The sequence below is a fragment of the Mizuhopecten yessoensis genome, unplaced genomic scaffold (genome assembly GCF_002113885.1).
Source record: "Mizuhopecten yessoensis strain PY_sf001 unplaced genomic scaffold, ASM211388v2 scaffold11129, whole genome shotgun sequence".
Classification (NCBI taxonomy): Eukaryota; Metazoa; Mollusca; class Bivalvia; order Pectinida; family Pectinidae; genus Mizuhopecten; species Mizuhopecten yessoensis.
Window position 1 is genome coordinate 782,093 of NW_018408894.1, and position 21,067 is coordinate 803,159.

The window sequence follows — 21,067 nt, forward strand, 5'->3', positions numbered from 1 at the left end:
GCTACCAAGTTTGTTCAAATGAATGACCTTTACCCATATTCAAGGTCACAGGGGTCAAATATGTATTAAACCTTTAAACAACTTCTTCTGAAGAACCGAGAGAGCCAAGGTGATGATTTTTGGCCAGTAATATGCTGGGATGAAGGGCTACTTAGTTTGTTCAAATGAATTACCTTCACCCCATATTCAAGGTCACAGGGGTCAAATATGTTAAAAACTTGAAACAACTTCTCAATAACCAAAATGCCCAGGGTGATGATAATTTGCCGGTAGCATGCTGAGATGAAAGGCTACCAAGTTTGTTCAAATGAATGACCTTCACCCATATTTAAGGTCACAGGGGTAAAAGATGTTTAAAACTTTAAACAACTTCTACTCAATAACCAAAATGTCCAGGGTGATGATATTTGACCAGTATCTTGCTGCGATGAAGGGCTACGTAGTTTGTTCAAACAAATGACCTTCACCTATTTTCAAGGTCACAGGCGTCAAATATGTGTAAAACCATTAAACAACTTCTTTTGAATTACCAAGAGGCTTAGGGTCATGATATTTTGCCAGTTAGATGCTGGGATGAAGGGCTACCAAGTTTGTTCAAATGAATGACCTTTGCTCATATTCAAAGGTCACAGGGATCAAATATGTTTAAATCTTTAAAAGACTTGTTCTGAATATTCAAAAGGTCCAGGGTTATGATACTTAGCCAGAAGTATGCTGGGACGGAAGGCTATACACAGGCGTCATATGTTTAAATCATTTAATAGATTCAAATGAATCAAACACAGATATTTTGCCTGTAGCTGTATTTTAGTCCACTTTTAATTAATACCAGGTGAGCAATTCAGGCTTATTGGGCCTCTTGTATTTAATAATACTATTTTGCAGGTTATGGATGCCAGCGCTGATGGTCGGTATGCCACGGTGACAGTGAATCTTCGCTCCTTCGGTCCGGGGGAGAGGTACTACCATATCTGTACTAAAGACCAGCAGGTAGACAGCTGCTGGTACCACCAAGGGGAGAATGATCTGTCACGTATTGTGGTGGTAGTGAAAGTGGAAGAAACCACCCTGCTGCCATTATGGATACAGATTGCCCTCATTGGATTACTTCTTTGCCTCTCTGGCCTCTTCAGTGGCCTCAACCTCGGATTGATGTCCCTGGACAAAACAGAATTGAAAATCATAGAAAAATGTGGTTCTAAAGATGAAAAAAGTTATGCAAAAAAGATAAATCCAGTTAGGAAGCGTGGTAACTTCCTCCTTTGTACTCTTTTGTTAGGTAATGTCCTTGTCAACAACACTCTCACAATATTGCTGGACGATGTGAGTAACGGTCTGTATGCAGTGATAGGTGCCACACTCGGCATCGTGATATTTGGAGAGATCATTCCACAGGCTATTTGTTCTCGACATGGGCTGGCTGTGGGGGCTCGGACTATCTGGCTAACTCGTATCTTCATGCTTATCACATTTCCTTTATCATTTCCTATTAGTCTTTTACTGGATAAAATTCTAGGGGAGGAAATTGGTCAGGTGTATGACCGTGAAAAATTGTCTGAGCTTGTGAGGGTGACTAAAGATTTTAATGACCTTAATAAAGAGGAAGTGGATATTATAGAAGGTGCATTAGAATTGACAAGAAAACCTGTGAAAGACATTATGACCAAAATTGAGGATGTGTATATGTTAGATTATTTATCTCTTCTAGATTTTGAGACAGTGACAGAAATCATGAAGCGGGGCTACACCCGTATTCCTGTATATGAAGGAGATAAAAGTAATATTATTGCTCTACTCAACATCAAGGATCTTGCCCTGGTTGATCCAGATGATAGAACACCATTGAAAACTGTCATCAAGTTCTTCCAGCACCCCCTGGTGTTTGTGTTCGACGACCAGAAACTGGACCAAATGCTGCAGGATTTTAGGAAAGGTAAGTCCCTGCCATTGGAGATATCTACTCTATACATTGATAGAGGTTAAGTTGCGAGACAAACCTGATAGCACAACATTTGTTCTACAGAATAGAGTCGAGGTAAATTGTATTAGTATCACATCGGTTCTACAGCAATGGGAGATAATCATGTATGACTCTTAAAAAACCAAATATAAGGTCATTAATTGTTATTTCAAGGATAGACTGTACTGGTATAATTGAAAATCTACAATATATAAGGATAATTTTCATATAGCAACAGAGGAGAATCATCACCAAGTGACAAAGTGGAGTGTAAGGCCCCTTAAAACACTAGCCCTTAATTGACTTGCAGAGCCTCATCATGATATATCCAAGGACATACTGTCACCATAGAAGCTTAGTTGTTGTAAAGACTTACAATGTAACAGACTAATACATAATATTGTTGCTGACATGTGCATCATACCTATCAGTCTAGTACGTATATATAGTAGATAATAAATAAACAAGTTCTTGTAAAAGAAAATATAGAAAAAAATATAACGTAAATGATAAATGTAAGCTAAGGCAGATCTTGGATATTATTATTTTATTCTATATATATATATATATGTGTACAATTGAATTTTGAAAGGATAGTATGGCGGTGTATTTATATTGCTTTTGATATCTGTCTGTACATATACTTATGTTTGTATGACTGTGAATATCTAAGTAAGATGTTATTATCGATACCAGAACTAGAGTCATACATGACTTTGCACCTATATCTATATATATATAGTGCTGATAGATGCCATATATTTGGTCAATATTGACAAGGTAATACTTGCATTGACAAGCATGTATATGGAACATCTTTGTGTGCAGTTGATTACAGTGTTTAGCAGTTATTTCTGTATTTGATGACAGTCATTTGTGTATATTTACTGTTCACCTGCCTCGAACTCTGATACAGACTGCTGGTGACCAGGTAGCTCAATGAGTAGAGTGTTCGTCAAGAGTGGAAGTCCTGGGTTTGAATCCCGGTCTGGCCGTGGATTGTTCGTCTCCAGCTACACATGTATGTGTGAAAGTGAAACGACTGAGCAGATTTTAACCAAATTTTGTCAGAAGCATCCTTAGGGGAAGGGGAACAAATTTTGTATAAATGGTGGGTCTGGCCCCCCAGGGGCCTGATGGGATGGGCCGAATAGGGAACACATAGTAAATTCTTTAATATCCTTCTTCTTCTGTAGGAATGAAAGGATTTGTTCCATATTTAGTCTGAAGCATCCTTGGGTAAAGGGGAACCAATTTTGTATAAACCGTGGTCTGGCCTCAGGGGCTTGAGGGGCAGGGCCCAATAGGAGAAATATAGCAAATTCTTTAAAATCCTTCTTTTTCTGTAGGAATGGAAGGATTTGTTCCGTATTTGGTCTTAAGCATCCTTGGGTGAAGGGGAACCAATTTTGTATAAACCGTGGGTCTGGTCCTCCAGGGGCCTGAGAAGTGGGCCCAAATAGGGAACACATAGTAAATTCTTTAAAATCCTTCTTCTTCTGAAGGAATAAAAGGATTTGTTCTATATTTGGTCTGAAGCATCTTTGGGTGAAGGGGATACAATTTTGTATAAACTGTGGGCCTGGCCACCAAGGGGCCAGAGGGGCGGGCCAAATAGGGAACACATAGTAAATTCTTTAAAATTCTTCTTCTTCTGTAGGAATGAAAGGATTTGTTCGATATTTGGTCTGAAGCATCCTTGGGTGAAGGGGAACCGATTTTGTATGAACTGTGAGTCGGGGCTAAAAGCGTGCAATTGGACTAAATTGATTAAAGTGACTTCTTCTCTGGAACTAAGAGATGGATATCAACCATATTTGGTCTGAAGCATCCTTGGGTAAAGGGAACCCAATTTTGTATAAACTGGGGGTCTGGCCCCTGAGGGGCGGGGCCCAATAGGAGAAATATAGCAAATTCTTTAAAATCCTTCTTCTTCTGTAGTAATGAAAGGATTTGTTCCATATTTGGTCTGAAGCATCCTTGGGTAAAGGGGAACCAATTTGGTCTGGCCCCTGACGGGCCGTGCCAATATAAATTGTGTGTGTGGGGGGGGGGGGGGGGGGGGGGGGGGGGGGGGGTCAGAGGTGATGCAACGGTACAATTGTAGTACTGTTGATATTACTACACACTTGCTTTTATTGAATCATACAAACATTTTTAGTTGGTACTGTTGTCTACAAATGTAAATATATACAAATGCTTGGCATAAGGAGACGAATGCAGTCATGATATTAGAATTGACCCCTAGGGACCTAGTTTCTTAGTTACAGCTTGGAAACAGTTGAGTTCCTCACCCTATAAAACCATGCATATATATACAATTGCTGAGTATAAAGAGATGAATGCACATTTGCTTCCAGGATGGCCTTTGGGTCTGCCCCACCCTTGGAGACTTAACCCCTGGGTCATAACTTTGAAATGGTTAAGATCCCCACCCTAAAACTATATATACAATTGTTGGGCATAAAGAGACGAATGCAGTCATGATATTAGAATTGACCCCAGGGTCTTCCCCACCCTTGCACACTTAACCCCTGGGTCATAACTTTGAAACGGTTGAGATCCCCACCCCAAGACTGTAAATACATATGCTGGACAAAAAGAGACGAATGCAGTCATGATATTAGAATTGATCCTGGGGTCTAACTAAACCCCTATATAGGGACCCAGTTTCTGAGTAACAGCTTGGAAACAGTTAAGATCCCCACCCTATAACCATACATAAAATTGCTGGGAATGAAAAATCTAATACACACATACTACAAGAATTGGTATTGGGGTCTGGCATATTCCTTTGTATCTCATTTGGAGACTATTTTGCCATGATTGCTTAGATATCCAGGTGAGCGATACAGGCCCAAGTTATTGGTGATGGGTGAATACTTGACTGGCTGAAAGTTTCTGGAATACAGTATGAACATTTTCCTATGTGTATGTATATGAAAGCCTGCCCATTCAGATCACTATCATGTGATGAGACATGAACCAGTCATTTGATTTAGGCTTGATATGGGATTTTAGCCCTAACAGGGTGCTTCAAACAGATATAAATATGTACACCGTGTTTGTGTACAAGTAGATATATATATGAATCATTTAACATGCCTCCTGACTTGGGGGTATGGTGAGGTTGGGTGGGGAGGGGTTATAATGAAACAGGTACTTGACCTAAGTAGTACTAGTGCTGACAGCTGCTCCGGATCGGTCCTCATTGTCATCCTAATAGTTATACATGTCATGGCCACTCTGTCTTCAGTGTCTATAATGAACAAAATCACATACACACGTTTAATAAATTGTACTAATGTATATTAAAGCCATGTAGAAGCAGTGACAATAGTGTCTGCAATATACAGGAATCTGATTAAAGGTTGACCTATAGCATTAGTTTAAAATCCAGTTCTTATTGATTTTTAACACATTGGTACATGAATATCTGATGTTATGTGTGTACATAAATATCTGATGTTGTGTGTGTACATAAATATCTGATGTTATGTGTGTACATAAATATCTGATGTTATGTGTGTACATACATATCTGATGTGTGTGTACATAAATATCTGATGTTATGTGTGTATATAAATATCTGATGTTATGTGTGTATATAAATATCTGATGTTATGTGTATACATAAATATCTGATGTTATGTGTGTACATAAACATTCAATGTTTTGTTGAAGTGGCTTCAGCACCACATTGTTGAATTAAGTCATGACACACCACAAATCCATGTTCAATTAAATCTTTACACTCAAGCTGTCAAGTGTCATAGTCGTTAAATATACCTAGATGTATATAAATCAACAGGAAACCATTCAATATCTATAAAACTTATGTAATGAAAACACAGATACATGTAGCTTGTCAAATAGCTTCTAAATCCAACACTTCTGATACATGTATATGTATGTACACTGGTGTAAACATTGTGACCTATAGTGACACAATTTTAATGTTGTGCCAGACAGGGAGCCAATATGATCATGTTGTTGGGTGCTGAATGTGTGATCTGACGTAAATAACAATGTGTATAACTGTACAGGATATATATAAAGTTCTGCTATATGTTGGATGGGTACAATGTATAAGGGTGAAATGATATCCTCACATTATATATAGAGATAATGACCCACCTAAAAGTCAAGTATAGCTGGTAGATTAAACTGGCATTTCCGTTCTAAATCTGCTGTCATGCCAATGATTTGGCCAATTAGCGCACCGACTGCTCTTGTGCAGTGAGTGCTATACACCGTGTGATCTGTTGAAGACGATATATATCAAAGTCATTGACAAGCTTCCTTCTGTGGTATCGTTTGTGTATAGAGTGATGTGTATAGAGTGATGTGTATAGAGTGATGATCACAAATGTAGCAAAACACTGAAACAAAAGTTTACAGTAACCATTGAATTACTATGATTCTTCTCAAAAACCACTACAGAAAATTGTGAAAATGTTTCTGGAGAAAAATGTTCAGACAATGCTTATATAATGCGATTCCTTTTTTATAAATGCATGAAATATAGATAGTTAGGCAAGAATCTGTAATGATAATTTGGGTAGTCTTTGGGATGAGTTCTGGTACACAAAAAAGTTGACTTTTTTTTACTGTGCAATTTTTGCTTAGAAAAGTGATGACCTGATAAAATAAATGTAAAATTTTATTATGTATGTACCTGGATTGTTGTGAATAATTTTTTCTTTTTCCTAATTTCAGGACATTCTCACATGGCGATTGTGAGGTGTGTGAACAATGAAGGAGAAGGGGACCCTTTCTACGAGACACTAGGTGTTGTTACCCTCGAAGATGTCATTGAAGAGATCATTCAGGGGGAGATCATTGATGAAACAGACACACTGAGTATGTATATATGCCAAATGTTGTGATCACATGGTCTGATTTGTTGAAGCCCTTAAGGATCCCCGTCCCTCCGCCTAAAAACGTAATGATCGAGGCATTGGTTTTTTAGTGGCATGGTGCGGCGTCCGTCCGGCGTCCGGCGTCAACTTCTTACTTTAAACTTCTTCTGAGTAACCAAAAGGCCTAGGGTGATGATATTTGGCCAGAAGCATGCTTGGATGAAGGGCTACCAAGTTTGTTCAAATAAATGACCTTCATCAATTTTCAAGGTCACATGGGTCAAATATGTTAAAATCTTTAAACAACTTCTTCTGAATAACCAAGAGGCCTAGGATGATGATATTTGACCAGTAACATGCTTGGATTAAGGGCTTCCAAGTTTGTTCAAATAAATGACCTTGCCTTATATTCAAGGTCACAGGGGTCAAATATGTTCTTAACCTTTAAACAACTTCTTCTGAATAACCAAGAGGCCTAGGATAATACCAGTAACATGCTGAAATGAAGGACTACCAAGTTCAAATGAATGACCTTGACATATATTTTAAGGTCACAGGGGTCAAATATGTTTAAAACCATTGAATGACTTCTTTTTAATAAGCAAAAGGCCAAGGGTGATGATATTTGGCCAATAACATGCTGGGATGAAGGACTACCAAGTGAATGACCTTCACCCATATTCAATGTCACAGTGGTCAATATATGTTTAAATCTTAAAATGATTTGTTCTGTATAACCAAAAGGTCCAGGGTAATGATTTTTTCCAGAAGCATGCTGGGTTGGAAGACTATAATCTCTGTTCAACCTAATAATATAATGTCCTTGTTCGACATTCAAGGTCACAGGTGTCATATGTTTAAATCTTTTAATAGGTTCTTATGAATGAAACACTGATATTTTGCCTGTAACTGTATTTTAGTCCACTTTTAAGATTACAAGTGTGAGATTAACACCAGGTGAGCGATGCAAGCCCATTGGGCCTCTTGTTTTTCTACGGCATCTCTATTGCATAAGCAAACTATTTCTGAACAATAACCCATACCTTGCAGGATTTTCTTCAGAATGTTTGGGAAATTATGAAATTTCGATTTTTTTTATTGTTTTTTTTTTACAATTGAACAAAATGAAACAAAATATATATTATTCGATGCAACAATGGTTTATTACAAATATAACACATAAAAAGTAATAACAATGTCATCATTGATGAACAAAACACAAAAAAAATATAAAATAAAATAAAATAAAATAAAACTCTTTTCGTTGTCCTTAATGTGTTGCACATTAAGGACAACGAAAAGAAAATATAGGTGACAAAAAATAAATAGCTTGCGAACTTACTTATTGTACAAAAAAAAATGATACAAAAAAAACTAAACAAAGAAGGGAGACAACTCTTACATTTGTACAAATAATAACAATTATAAATGTCAAAAATTCATATATACAGTTTACAACATACAATTAGGCATGTTTATTTACAAATATAATACAGTAGGCATACCAACCAATAAAATTACTTCAAATGTAATGACCAATATATAACAAATTGCACATTGTGTATAAATAACATTATAACAAACACGGTACTTTACTGTGTCATAGCAAAAATGTCACAATCAACAACAATAACAATGTTCTACATACTTTACCCAACAATAATAAATTTCTTAAAACTGTACAAAAAAACTTGTATGTTGTGATATAAAAAATCACACTATACAACTATAATAAAGTTTAACATTCTGAACAAAACAATAATAAACTGACCATAGTGTGATATAAAAAATATCACATTATATTGCAATAATAAAGTTCGGCATTATATACAGATAACAACATACTATATGTATTGTGGTATCACAGATATCATAATATAAAACAATAATAAACTTTTACATTATGTACAAATAACAACATACAATATTGTGGCATAAAAATATAACATTGTAAAAATCACTGTTGTATGTAATATAAAAAATTAACTTGAGTTTTGAAAGTGCGTTGACAAATTCAGACAAGACATTTGAAATTCCTGAAACTCCACCATCACGTCGTCAACCTCACACTGAATATATACGTGTACTACATGTAAACGATATAAAGACCGGAATTACGCATTCTCTTCTTAATTTTTTATGTGGCGTCTCTCCACAACACCAAACACTTTTTTGAGAAGAGAGTCAGTAATTTGGGACTTATGTGTGACAAATATAAAAATATAATCTTGACTATTGTGATGCCGTGTGATACACTTGCTTGTTTGTATAAAAGACTTCCAAGACCATAATGTCTTTCCTGCTGGGTATTGCACAGCCGTAGCCTAGTGCCGCATTCCTTACAACCTTTCTGGTGCAGGTATTCCGATAGCACTGCAAGTTCAACCACTCGTCTACCCTGCGACCAGGTTATAAACAGTTATTGGTGTATTCTTGGTCACTATTAGTAGTACTGAAGGGATCCTCATCGGTGCCGGCTCATCAGTCAGATTGTCAGTAAGGGCCTCAGTAGATAGCGTCTCTTCAATGTGTGAACGAGTGTCACATTTTTTTGTTGCATAGTCGTGGTCAAGCAGTTCATATTGGACATTGTTGTTGTACATTATTAGTCAATTACATAATTGTCTGTATATGTGTTTCGTTTACATTTAAAACAGCCGTTTTTACGTCGGGGCTTGTGTGTCTGCCATGTAACTGCCACGGCGACGTTGATTACATCGTAACGACAGCTTTTTCCCCCTCACTTTAGTGATTGGAGATTTTCAACACAAGGGACGTTATTCAAGCGAAACGTTATTCAAACGAAATTTATTCAAGGGAAGATAACAACTTTGTTGAAATGGTAATCAGGGGCAGGTGACTCTAACACTGAGTGAGGTTAACAACATGTGGCCACTAACATATTAATTGCAACTTTAAATTAACCCAAATAAACTATCTTGGCTCACTTTTTCAGTTAGAGGGGTCAATGGTGTTAAAAAAATAAAAAATTGAAAGGCCGATAAGACCTAAGGGTTAATATTTGGCCTGTGGCTTAAGCTTGCTTAGATAACATAGTGTCAAGCTAAAGCCTTAATGTATACCGTAAAAACCCTTGTAATTTGTGCACTTTTTTTCCAGAAATGTAATACCCATAGTGGGGGGTGCGCAAAATACACAGGTATAAGCAATTTCATTAGTAGAGCTATTGTTAACGGGTAATCACAGATATAGTGTTAGCTAATTACTGCATTGTAATTTGTATTGACTGTAGTGTTGAGAAGTTTCAATAATTTATGCTGAAGCATGCGATCCTACCTGGCCAATTGTCCGGGACCAGACGATGTCGTTAAAGTTATGCCCTCCGGTTAACTTACCTGTTAATGTCGCCAAACCAGCAGTCATGACCATAGATGACCGATTTTAATAATTTTACAGTAGGTAAAAATTGTGTGGCCAAAAAATATAGCTGAACTGTGACATGACCTGGTTTGACGGGACGATACCCAAGCCGCCATTATGAGCCCTTCTCACTTATCGTAATTATGGTAATTAAAAGGTATCTAATTATGTCTTTCACCAGGAGATATACGCCAGCTGTTACAACACATTAACACTAATTAATTGGTATGTTTTTAAAGCAGGTAAACGTTTTATGTAAAATGTAGCTAAAATTAATTGATGAACATGCCAGTATGCGCACACGCGTGTGTTATGTGTAAACAGATAATCAAAAGAAAACAAACAACAAAATACACAATTTACGTAGTTTCTTCTTGGTTTATAATATCGTTTTACGTCAATGACAAAAAATCATAAGAAATATATTTAAAAAATAAAATTTTAGAGATCGATTTTCAGAGCATGAACATTGTTTTTTTCCCAAATTTTTTGGGTGTGCAAAATATTCGAGAAGAAGCTTTTTTCCAGATTTTCAGCCTCAAAAAGTACCTGCGCAAATTACATAGGTACGCAAATTACATGGGTTTTTTAAGGTATTAGCTTTCTGGCTATCAACTGCAAGTTTGTTTAAATAAATGTTACCTTTCCTATGATGAAGGTCAACTATGTGAGTTTTGTTTGCTAGCAACATTGAATAATGTATGATATAGGTACAGGCCTGTGGGACCTTCTGTTTTTATCCTAATTGGTGCCAAGTTTGTGAGAGATTATTAACAGATTGGGTGCGCTTGCTCAGCAAAATTACTTTCTTATCATTATTATGTAATCAAATACACACATTTACTTTAATGAAATATGTGAAGCACTGGTTCAATCCTTAATTAAAGCAGGCCTTGTGTGAACTTAATGTTAAATCAATACTCATAAACTGAGTATTGATAGGAATAATTTACCAACTCCACATGTCAATACTAGTTTTAGAATTGGCATTATATAAGGACGGACTCTAAACCTAAAAACTTTAAAAATAGTTACCTGCTGTACAAACGATGAGTGTCGATCTACAAGGCCCTTTTTTGGGCCCCAGTATATTCAGATTTTCACCTCATTATTTTGTTCAAAGATGTCCTATTGCATGACATGCAGAAAAACTAAGGTAAAACTTTTACCAAAAGTGGGTTTCTGGGGGTACCAAAAGTGGTATGGTAAATCACAAATATAGTTTGCTGTTTCAAAATGAGCTTAAAAACCAAAATAATACCATTTCTGTTTTTGAAAACATGTATAAATTAGACCAGCATAATTATGTAACAGATTGAAAAATGACAGAAATTCAATCGTGACTTGAAGATTGTTTATATGAAATGAAGGATTAAGTCAGGGGGGGTCTTTTCGGTCATTTTCAATTGAAAAGTAATTTGTTTTCTCAATAATTTCCTTTCTCAATAATTTCCTTTCTGATTAATATTTTGACTTGAAATTAACAACTTCACTCATTTAAGTAGACTTACATAAATTACATATTGACTACATATTTTCCTTTTGTTTTATACTGAGTTATGGCTTCTGGACACATCTCAAACTTGACTTTTTCAAATATCTCTCAATTTTAAGTGAATTAAAAGGTGCATCATGACACCCTTTATATAGGTATAATATATCAGTTGTTAGTATTTTATATTATATATATCATATATTTGCTGAAGTGAGTTCCAGGTCCTGATTTGTTTTTTTTACTTATCAAAGTTAACTACAAATCAAAAATGGCATTTGCCACTAGAACTACTGTAAAATGATTGATTTAATATAAGAAGATTGATTTGCTTGTTGGTAATTTTAAGTCTCCTAGCTAGCTAGCCTCAAGGAAAGTATCTGCTTTAATCTTTGAAGTTTTCATTGTTTTATCAAATGTGCTGCCTATTTCCAATGTTTATCCGCTGATTGTACATAAAAGGCATTTGGGGATAAACATGTAACTTGGCATAGATATAAGTTATATGATGATATTTAATTTGTGAAAATTTCATACTTATCACACAATGCCTTTTTACTTAAAAACACTTTTTTTCTGTGGTTTAGATAATTTGATTAATTATAAAAACTCATGGCCTTGATCGAAAATTGTTACCTTTTGGCTAATTATAAATATGGGAAGGCCACCCAGCCTCTATTTGGCTGAGACATTTTCGACCAAGACTATAGCGCTATGTGTACATTTATGGTATTGTAATATTTTAGGTGTAGTACTACTGCTTAGAGAAATCAAGGCTGCCATCATGGTCAACTAGGTAACTGGGTTTTTTTCTAGCTTGGATAAATAGAAACAGATGAATAATATCAATAGAGACCATGTATATTAATGAACCTCTTTGTATTTTTGTAGAACTACAAGAACTACAAGAATCCAATACTAAGTGTTGCAGAGACTACCAATAATGGGTCTCTATAAACTGTAGGCTTTTTATTGGATTTTCAGGATATTTATGATCTGTTATTACATTGTTGCGCAAAGTATGCTTTTGTATCTTGGATTGATAGACCTTCTATTTACAGTTTATATATACACTGTAAGTGAGGTGTTAATAACTTGAAATTCTACAAACAACGTATTTGACTAATAATGTACTGCTTGTCCCACTAAAAACATGTCAATACGATCATCATTTGACGACATTGAATCATCTGTAAGTCCCTGTGAAATGTTTTTTGGTTACCGATGATTCTGTGAACAAATCTAACTGATAGTGAAGGATTCCATTAGCCAAAGTCGGCAATTCCTGTCGAAAGAAATGGTAGTGGTAGGTTGTATATACGACGTTATGTCTGCTTTGAAGTAGAACAATCGGCCCACATGCGTTGATTACAGTGGATGTAGGAAAGCTAGATAAATGTAACAGAACATGTATATATATGTGGAGGATTTTTTATTGGAGGAGAAAATCCATCATTGGAACCCTGATAAAGCATCAGTGGTTATCCCAATCAATAGACGTGAGGGCTTACCTAGCTAGCTGGGTGATGTTAGCTAAGACCAGGCATGATACCGAGTCAGAATCAATGCTGGGGTCAGCCCGGCCTCTTACTGCAGAGTTGGCACAGCAACTGTTGTCCTTCTAGTCGCAGTGGTGTTAGGCAATATCTATAGGGACTAAATAGCCAAACCGGGTATATCAAGTTTATTATCAATGAAAGAACAGACAACATATATAGATATCGCGGGTATTATGAATAAATGAAAGAATGACTAAAAGATTACAGCCAACATCAATATAAATAAAACAATAGACAATCTAGATATGTTAATATGTAATATGTTGTTTTATGTAAGGACTTCAGACTTGGTATGTACAATTAGTAGGTATATCATTACAAAAAGGCATTGTATTGCTTACCAAATGCTAACATTGCAACATCTATTTCACCATTAACCTTGACTTGAGTACCGAAATAGATTTATACAGACCATGATAACTAGTCTCTATAACAAGATATATATTAAAATATTTACATATATAACATATATATATTAACTTTCAAGTTTATTTATTTTACAACAATTGTTAAAAGGTTATATAACTTAGTATATTAATCACTGTTTTTGGCCTGGATATTAGTGCGCAGGGGGTCTAAAATGTGGGAGGGAACCACATAACCTGGAGGCCACCCATATAAGGTGGTCAGGCAGGTGACCCCATGCTTTTTCATGTCCGATCAGGGAGTTGAACCCCAGCCACCTTGGTTAAAGGCAATTGCGCTATTCACTATGCCACCTGACCTTTGATCCATTCTTTGTTCTTTTTAAAGAGTCATATGGAAATCAGTGCATTTACATCATGGTGGGGTCACAATAACCTCAGTTCTGTATTGTTAAACCCTCGCCATAAAATGGGGGGGGCATATAAGTGATGCCCATGTCCATCCCGTCCCGTCCCGATTCAATGTAAACCCCCGTCCGTCCCGTCCCAATTCAATGTAAACACTTAGCAACTTCATTCTTTGACAGATTTTGGTCAAACTTTATACAAAGGTACAACCCTCCATAAAATGAGGGGGGGGGAGGGCTTACAGTGTTGCCCATGTTTGTCCCGTCCCGTTTTGTCCCGATTCAATGTAAACACCCGTCCGTCCCGCCCGATTTAATGTGAACATTTAGCAACTTCATTCTTTGACAGATTTTGGTCAAACTTTATACAAAGGTCAAGTATGAGTATACTTCAGACATCATTGTGTTTCAGGGATCCAAGGTCAAGGCCAAGGTCGCACTTGCTATATATAGAAAATCATCAACTGATTCAATTTAAACACTTAGCAACTTCATTCAATATGTTATGGAGATGGTAATAACATACAGAAAAAACATATAAATATTAAAATCAACTTTAAGTGTAGTACCTTGTGTGTGTGCATGTTTTAGGGTATCAAGATCAAAGTGGTTGTAACTTTTTATAGACCACTGAAACTAATTTCACATGGCAGTGGGGGCATTTATGTCTTACAGACATACATTTCTAGTTTCATATAAAACCTGTGATGTGCCATGGTAATCATTAAGTCCCCTATACCCTTCCAGCCATATCTGCTTTTCAACCTCATTGAATGACGAAGCACTGACATATAAAATAAGATGACAAATTATAAACAAATTCATGTGTATGCTATGTATATATAATGAAATAGAAAATTGGTCTTTTTCAAACAAAATTTTACGCTTGGGTGATATGGCCAATAGCATTTATTTTAAACTGCTTTTTTCATGCAAAAAAAACATCAAACAGATGAATTCTTTAGCATAAAATGTACATGTAACTTTAGCTAGTTCACGTAAAGTAATATCTCAAATTCCATGGACTGATGACCAAAGCCTGCTAATAATCATTATAGTGAAGGTCTTGTAAAATTGCAGTAACTGCTGGTAAAATGTTTATATTTGTGTATTATTTACAACTGTTTACTGGCAAGTGAAGGCCATGGTCTTAGAATAGCACCTCAATAAAACTCCATGTCACTTAACAACCAACTAATTAATATTTGTGATATTCCTGACTTGTGGTTACAGATATTGATTTTCCTCCTCATAACAGTCACGTTCATTGTTTGGCATGTGCACATTGTGGAAATTGTATTTTAGAACGCATTTAAACATTCTTCTAGCCTGGCTGTTTTCCCAGAACACATTTTTTTTGTAAAGCAATGTGAACACTCGACAAACCAGATTGTTCCTCCTTGTAAAACTAGCTGATGATGTAAGACGGAGGCCGTATAGCTACAGTACCAATTTGATGTCACTGCCAATAGCCTTGGCCGTGTAGTAGTGTACTCATTAAATAGGCATGTGTTCAACTATTGTCTAGAGAATTTAAAAAGTATATGTGTATATTAAAGCATGATCTTAGCTCATTATTATTTCCATAATAAATAAATTAAATTAACCTATGTGTACTGTATACGTTTGTACCTCAATTCTAATGTATTTCCCCCAAAAATGTTTTGTAATCAGTATAGCGCCAGACTTTTTCAAATTTGAAACAATTCACTAGACAAAAGAAATGATTAAGATAAAACCTTGGAAGGAAAAATTGGAGTCCCTTGCAATTTTTGACTTCCTTCGAAAAAACCTGAAAAGGTAAACATGATTTTTGAACTACTAAGACAAAAATATATTTTTTCTCTTACTGATTTCTGTCTTAATTGAGAAACCAAAATTTGATTTGTAAACATGATCTGTTTGAGTAAATATTATCAGTTACAATGTATTGATGTTATCCACTGTATCATGTTATGTACAAACCAATTTTGTGTACAAATGACAAGATTCATAGGCCTCCAATACCAGTATAGGGTAAAACCTTGCTATACCGCCACAATTTGTCCAGATAAATTTTGGCATTATAAAGGGGGTTAGGATTAAATAAGGTATATATATTAAGGAATTCTTAACAAGAAGAGAAATAAGGTACTTTGAAATATGTTGACGGTATGTGAGGTGGCAAATCAAACGAAGGGCATTATATTAAGGTTTAACTGTAGTCAGGTGTCCTTCTAAAGGAAATCTCTGTTTATCAACTCCCAGGCCGTCCTGTAATGGCAGTGAGTAACGTGAGTGCAGGCAAATTCGCCATGCACCCAAATTCCCCCAACCTGTGACGAAAATGCCCTATGACGTCACACTACATAATTATAAGAAGTGACGTAAAAAACGTCACCATAGTCACAGTTAAAGCCTTCAAATATTTTGACAAGAAGAGGTATAAGAAGGGAAAAGTTATGTAATTAATTAAAACAGTTATAAAATATCTTGTAACACAACTAATCTAAAGAAAATGGTATGTGCGACGCACATCTCGTCAACTCAATTCTCATTGATCTGATGCCATGCATTACATACAAATTGAAAATATCGATATCTCAACGGTAATTGCAGTTTTATGCTCGACTGAGCAATCAATGCAAGTAAATTGTTTTTTTACAAGTGTACTTTGGTAAATACAACGTACTGATGGTCCACTGCTAGTTTGTCGAAATCACGATCGGAAAAGATTTGATAACTCATTTTCCGTTTTCATGCATTGTGTATTTAGAAAACAATCAACCAGTATCTTTTTAAAAGCATTTTTTGAGTCTAACATTCAGCCATCTTACAACACTTTAATTAAAATATCATCTAGAAATTTTCTAGATTTATATCTGAAAAGAATTTGTTGTCGGCCTTAAAGTAGGGGCCTATACTGCTGTACAATGGCATGATGATTGTACGTAGATTAGAGACCGACAATTAACAAGCGTTGTTACCAAAGACTGATTTTTACATGAAAAAGTAAGTACATTTACAAAACGGGCAGGGGCAGCAGTCTCTCTTAAAGAAGTTTTCAACTCCATTTTTTTTTTAAATTTGTCAGATGTTTTCGTTGACGTGCAACTTCAAAATCGGATATATACATGTGATAAATTTTCCAAAAGTCGGNGAAAAAAAACATTTGGGCACCGATTTGGTCGTTTATATTTGTTCAGGACTGAGTCTTCATTACGATGCATGTGAATTCGCCTCATTTCAGCCGATCCTAAGCCATCTTAGAATTACTCAAACAGCATTATCCTGTTTCTTCAAGTTACTGAAAATTAAATATCACAACTAAGAAAAGCCATTTATTTCAATGTTAATCATTGTTACACACACACATTTGGAGCTGTCTGTATCAGTACGACTTCTGTTACATAAACATACATTTAAACACTTACATTACAATGTACTTGCAAATTAGTGAAATGTTTGAAGGTGGTGAAATTGCCTGCACATTTGAGCAAAATCATGGAAGGCCTGATGACGTCACAAATATTGCTACACGATGTCATTCAGGCATGTATACAACACTGTGTTTATTTATAGACATTTCAGTCAAATCCTCCTCTGTACTGGTGCTTGTCGGCATTTTGGTACATGTGTATTTGGACGAATTATTAACTGAAATCCTGACTACGTTATAAATAAACATAGGATCTAATCAATCAGTGGATTAACATCCTCTGTCAATTTGATTGGTTAAAATCGTGAACTATGGGAAGCAGTTGTTTATAGATGGACACCTTTTGACTTTTTTAACATCCATTACATACATACATTATGCGTAGTACAGTATATATACCAAACAGAGGATGTCTACATTTTATAAGTGGTTGAATGTAAGGGCACTCAGAACTGATTAAAATTGAAAAATATCAAAGTATTTGAAGTATACACTGTATAGTTGAATAGAATTTCAGGTATCATAAATTTTTAAACCTGGAAATTTAGCTGTGCGACTCTTGCATTTTGATTGGCAAATTTGTCACTGCAACCAAACTCCTATGGGGCAAGACTCATTGATTATAAAGCAATAGAGTCAATCAATCAACAATATAATAAATTGGTAGGGAAACGTCCACAAGTCATGACCAGTGCGGTGTATTATTATCCGCTATGGTAATAATGATACATACAGCTCTTGTTAGTTTATTTTCAAATCTTTAAAAGAAAAACTAGCTAAAGATTATTTTCTTTTCAAAATTTGAAAATTAATTAACTCGGGTTAGATTAACCTGCCAACAATGGTCACTTGCTGCTGAACCTGTATATATCTAATCATGATACATGGCATAGCGTTTAAGATGGAGAAATTAAATTAATAAACAATTAATTACACTCAATTAAAGGCTTTGGCTACACAAGATTGTATGAACGCTTCCCCAAAGACAACGGTACCACATCCCGTCAAGTTTATATTGTACATCTGGAAAGTTCCTATCAGTATAAGAGATTTAGCAGTAACCTTTACACCCATACTCAGATCTAGATATTATATCATATAGATCCCTGGCCATGGTATAGAAGTATAAACATGTTATAATCAGTATGGTTAATTAATCTTAAAGCTTTGTTCTAACATCAAACACAAAAACTGTTAATTTTCTATGAGATATTTTTAAACAGATCAAACTGGAAAAAATAAATGTGGTCGACATTGAACTTTGTGTGTTTTAGCTGACAACCGACAGAAGGCACCTCGGAAGTTACTGAGGCAGGATTTTAGTGTGTTCAACACGCCTGACGATCACAACAAAGCCTTCATCTCCCCACAGCTTTCCCTCGCAGCATTCCGCTTCCTCTCCACATGTAAGTGATTCTTTTCCTTGTGTACATTGTCCTTTTGACGGAAAACCCAGTGCTAGATAAAATAACTTGAAAAATGAGCGACAAATTTTTCAATAGTTTTTATCAGCGTACATGTATATAACAGTTGGGGGATGATTTCTTGTAACATTGGTAACTCTGATGCCTTGATTATAATTTGTTACAGGATATGCCCCTGAGACTGATATACCAGAAACTGTTTGTCACAGTTTAACTTTTACCTTTTTATACCATGTGTAGTAACTACATGAGAAGGGCAATATTTACACTGGGTGAATATAGATTTTACCAGTGAAAGGTCAGAGTTTGACTGGGCTAAAGTGTCCTGGTGTAAATCGCTATCTATTGACAGGTAAATAATAGATTACATCAATCTTCTGCCCGGCCTTCTCTTTTCCCGCCTATACATATATGTAGATAACACTAAGTTTCCCTCACAGTATTTTGCAATATCTCCCTCATAGCCTGCTACTTTCTTGCTAATTGTAAGTAAATCTTTATCTCCTTTAAATCCTTATCTGCTTTCATATGTATGTCAGGAGACATTTATCTTTCTCAAAACTTTCACCTTCCTTCCTACAGTATATGTAATTAAATGTTGATCTCTCCCAGAGCCTTCTGCTTTCTCTCTACATTATAAGTAATTCTGTATCTCTGTTTTTTCTCCAGGTTGGTTAGTAGTACATATTTTGTAAAGGTTCATATAGTACAACCAGTGAAACAATTATGTGTGATGTTTTGATGGTTAGTATGATATATATGCTGTATCTTCATATGAAAAATAAGCGGTAAAGCATCTCTATATTTGTGTCTCCCTGTAGACCTTCCCCTTCCTTTCTGCCTCTTAGTAACCTTCTTACATCATTGTCATGCTGTTGTCATCACTTTTTATACAACCGTCAAATTTGACGGTAGTATTATGGTATGGCGTTGTCCGGCCGGCGTAAACTTTGTTTGTCCGGTAATCTCCACCTACATTTTTCGACTGATCTCTTTGAAACTTAGTATACATGATAATCATGATATGAAGTTGTGTCTCCCCTAAAAGAATTTTGATTCGACAATTTTCTCAAAAGTTATTGCCCTTTATAGATTTGTTCATTTCAGTATTTGATTTTTGTCGGGAAATCTCCTCCTACATTTTTCAACGGATCTCTTTGAAACTTGGTATACCTTATAATCATGATATGAAGTTGTGTCTCCCCTAAAAGAATTTTGATTCGACGATTTTTCCAAAATTTATTGCCTTTTGTTCATTTCAGTATTTTATTTTTTGTTGGAAGATTTTCTCCTACATTTTTTTATAGCATATCAGCTAACCACTCTTAGAATGATGCAGATCTTATTTCAATGTAAGAAAGTATATAACACTTTATGGCATTCAACGGGCGTATTTTGTTCCGCCCCTCGGTACTCTTGTTCCAATTGTAATACATGTGTAATGGTTTCCTCATTGTACCAGTAGCGAGATGGCTTGTGCCACAATGACATGATCTGTATCATTTTCACAGCTGTGGACCTGTTCCATGATGACCTGATATCAGAGAACGTGTTGAAGCGCCTTCTGCAACAGAACATCGTTGAGGAGTACCAGCCTGACTTGAGCGATCAAGCGTCTTTCAAATACCTTTACCAGGACGGAGTTCCCTGCGACTTCTTCATACTTATACTTCAAGGTATACACTTATAACGCTCAGAGCCAACACAGCACTATAAGATACTTGTAACACTCAGAGCCAACACAGCACTATAAGATACTTATAACGCTCAGAGCCAACACAGCACTATAAGATACTTGTAACACTCAGAGCCAACACAGCACTATAAGATACTTGTAACACTCAGAGCCAACAAAGCACTATAAGATACTTGTAACACTCAGAGCCAACACAGCACTATAAGAGACTTATAATGCTCAGAGCCAACACAGCACTATAAGATACTTGAAACACTCAGAGCCAATACAGCACTATAAGATACTTGTAACACTCAGAGCCAACAAAGCACTATAAGATACTTATAACGCTCAGAGCCAACACAGCCCTATAAGATACTTGTAACACTCAGATCCAACAAAGCACTATAAGATACTTGTAACACTCAGATCCAACACAGCACTATAAACTACTTGTAACACTCAGATCCAACAAAGCACTATAAGATACTTGGAACATGTTGTGTTGTACATGTGTAACACAC

General features: G+C 35.8%; 1 protein-coding gene across 1 annotated transcript in view; it reads left to right on the plus strand.

The window, feature by feature from the left end:
- LOC110466300 (metal transporter CNNM4-like) overlaps positions 1 to 21,067 on the plus strand; it is a 36,883-nt gene that overhangs the window by 8,589 nt on the left and 7,227 nt on the right. Inside the window, exons 2-5 of the mRNA XM_021522710.1 lie at positions 886 to 1,933; positions 6,680 to 6,823; positions 18,719 to 18,850; positions 20,380 to 20,544. Of these exons, the coding sequence (XP_021378385.1) occupies positions 886 to 1,933; positions 6,680 to 6,823; positions 18,719 to 18,850; positions 20,380 to 20,544 (1,489 nt within the window). The remainder of the gene's footprint in view (positions 1 to 885; positions 1,934 to 6,679; positions 6,824 to 18,718; positions 18,851 to 20,379; positions 20,545 to 21,067) is intronic.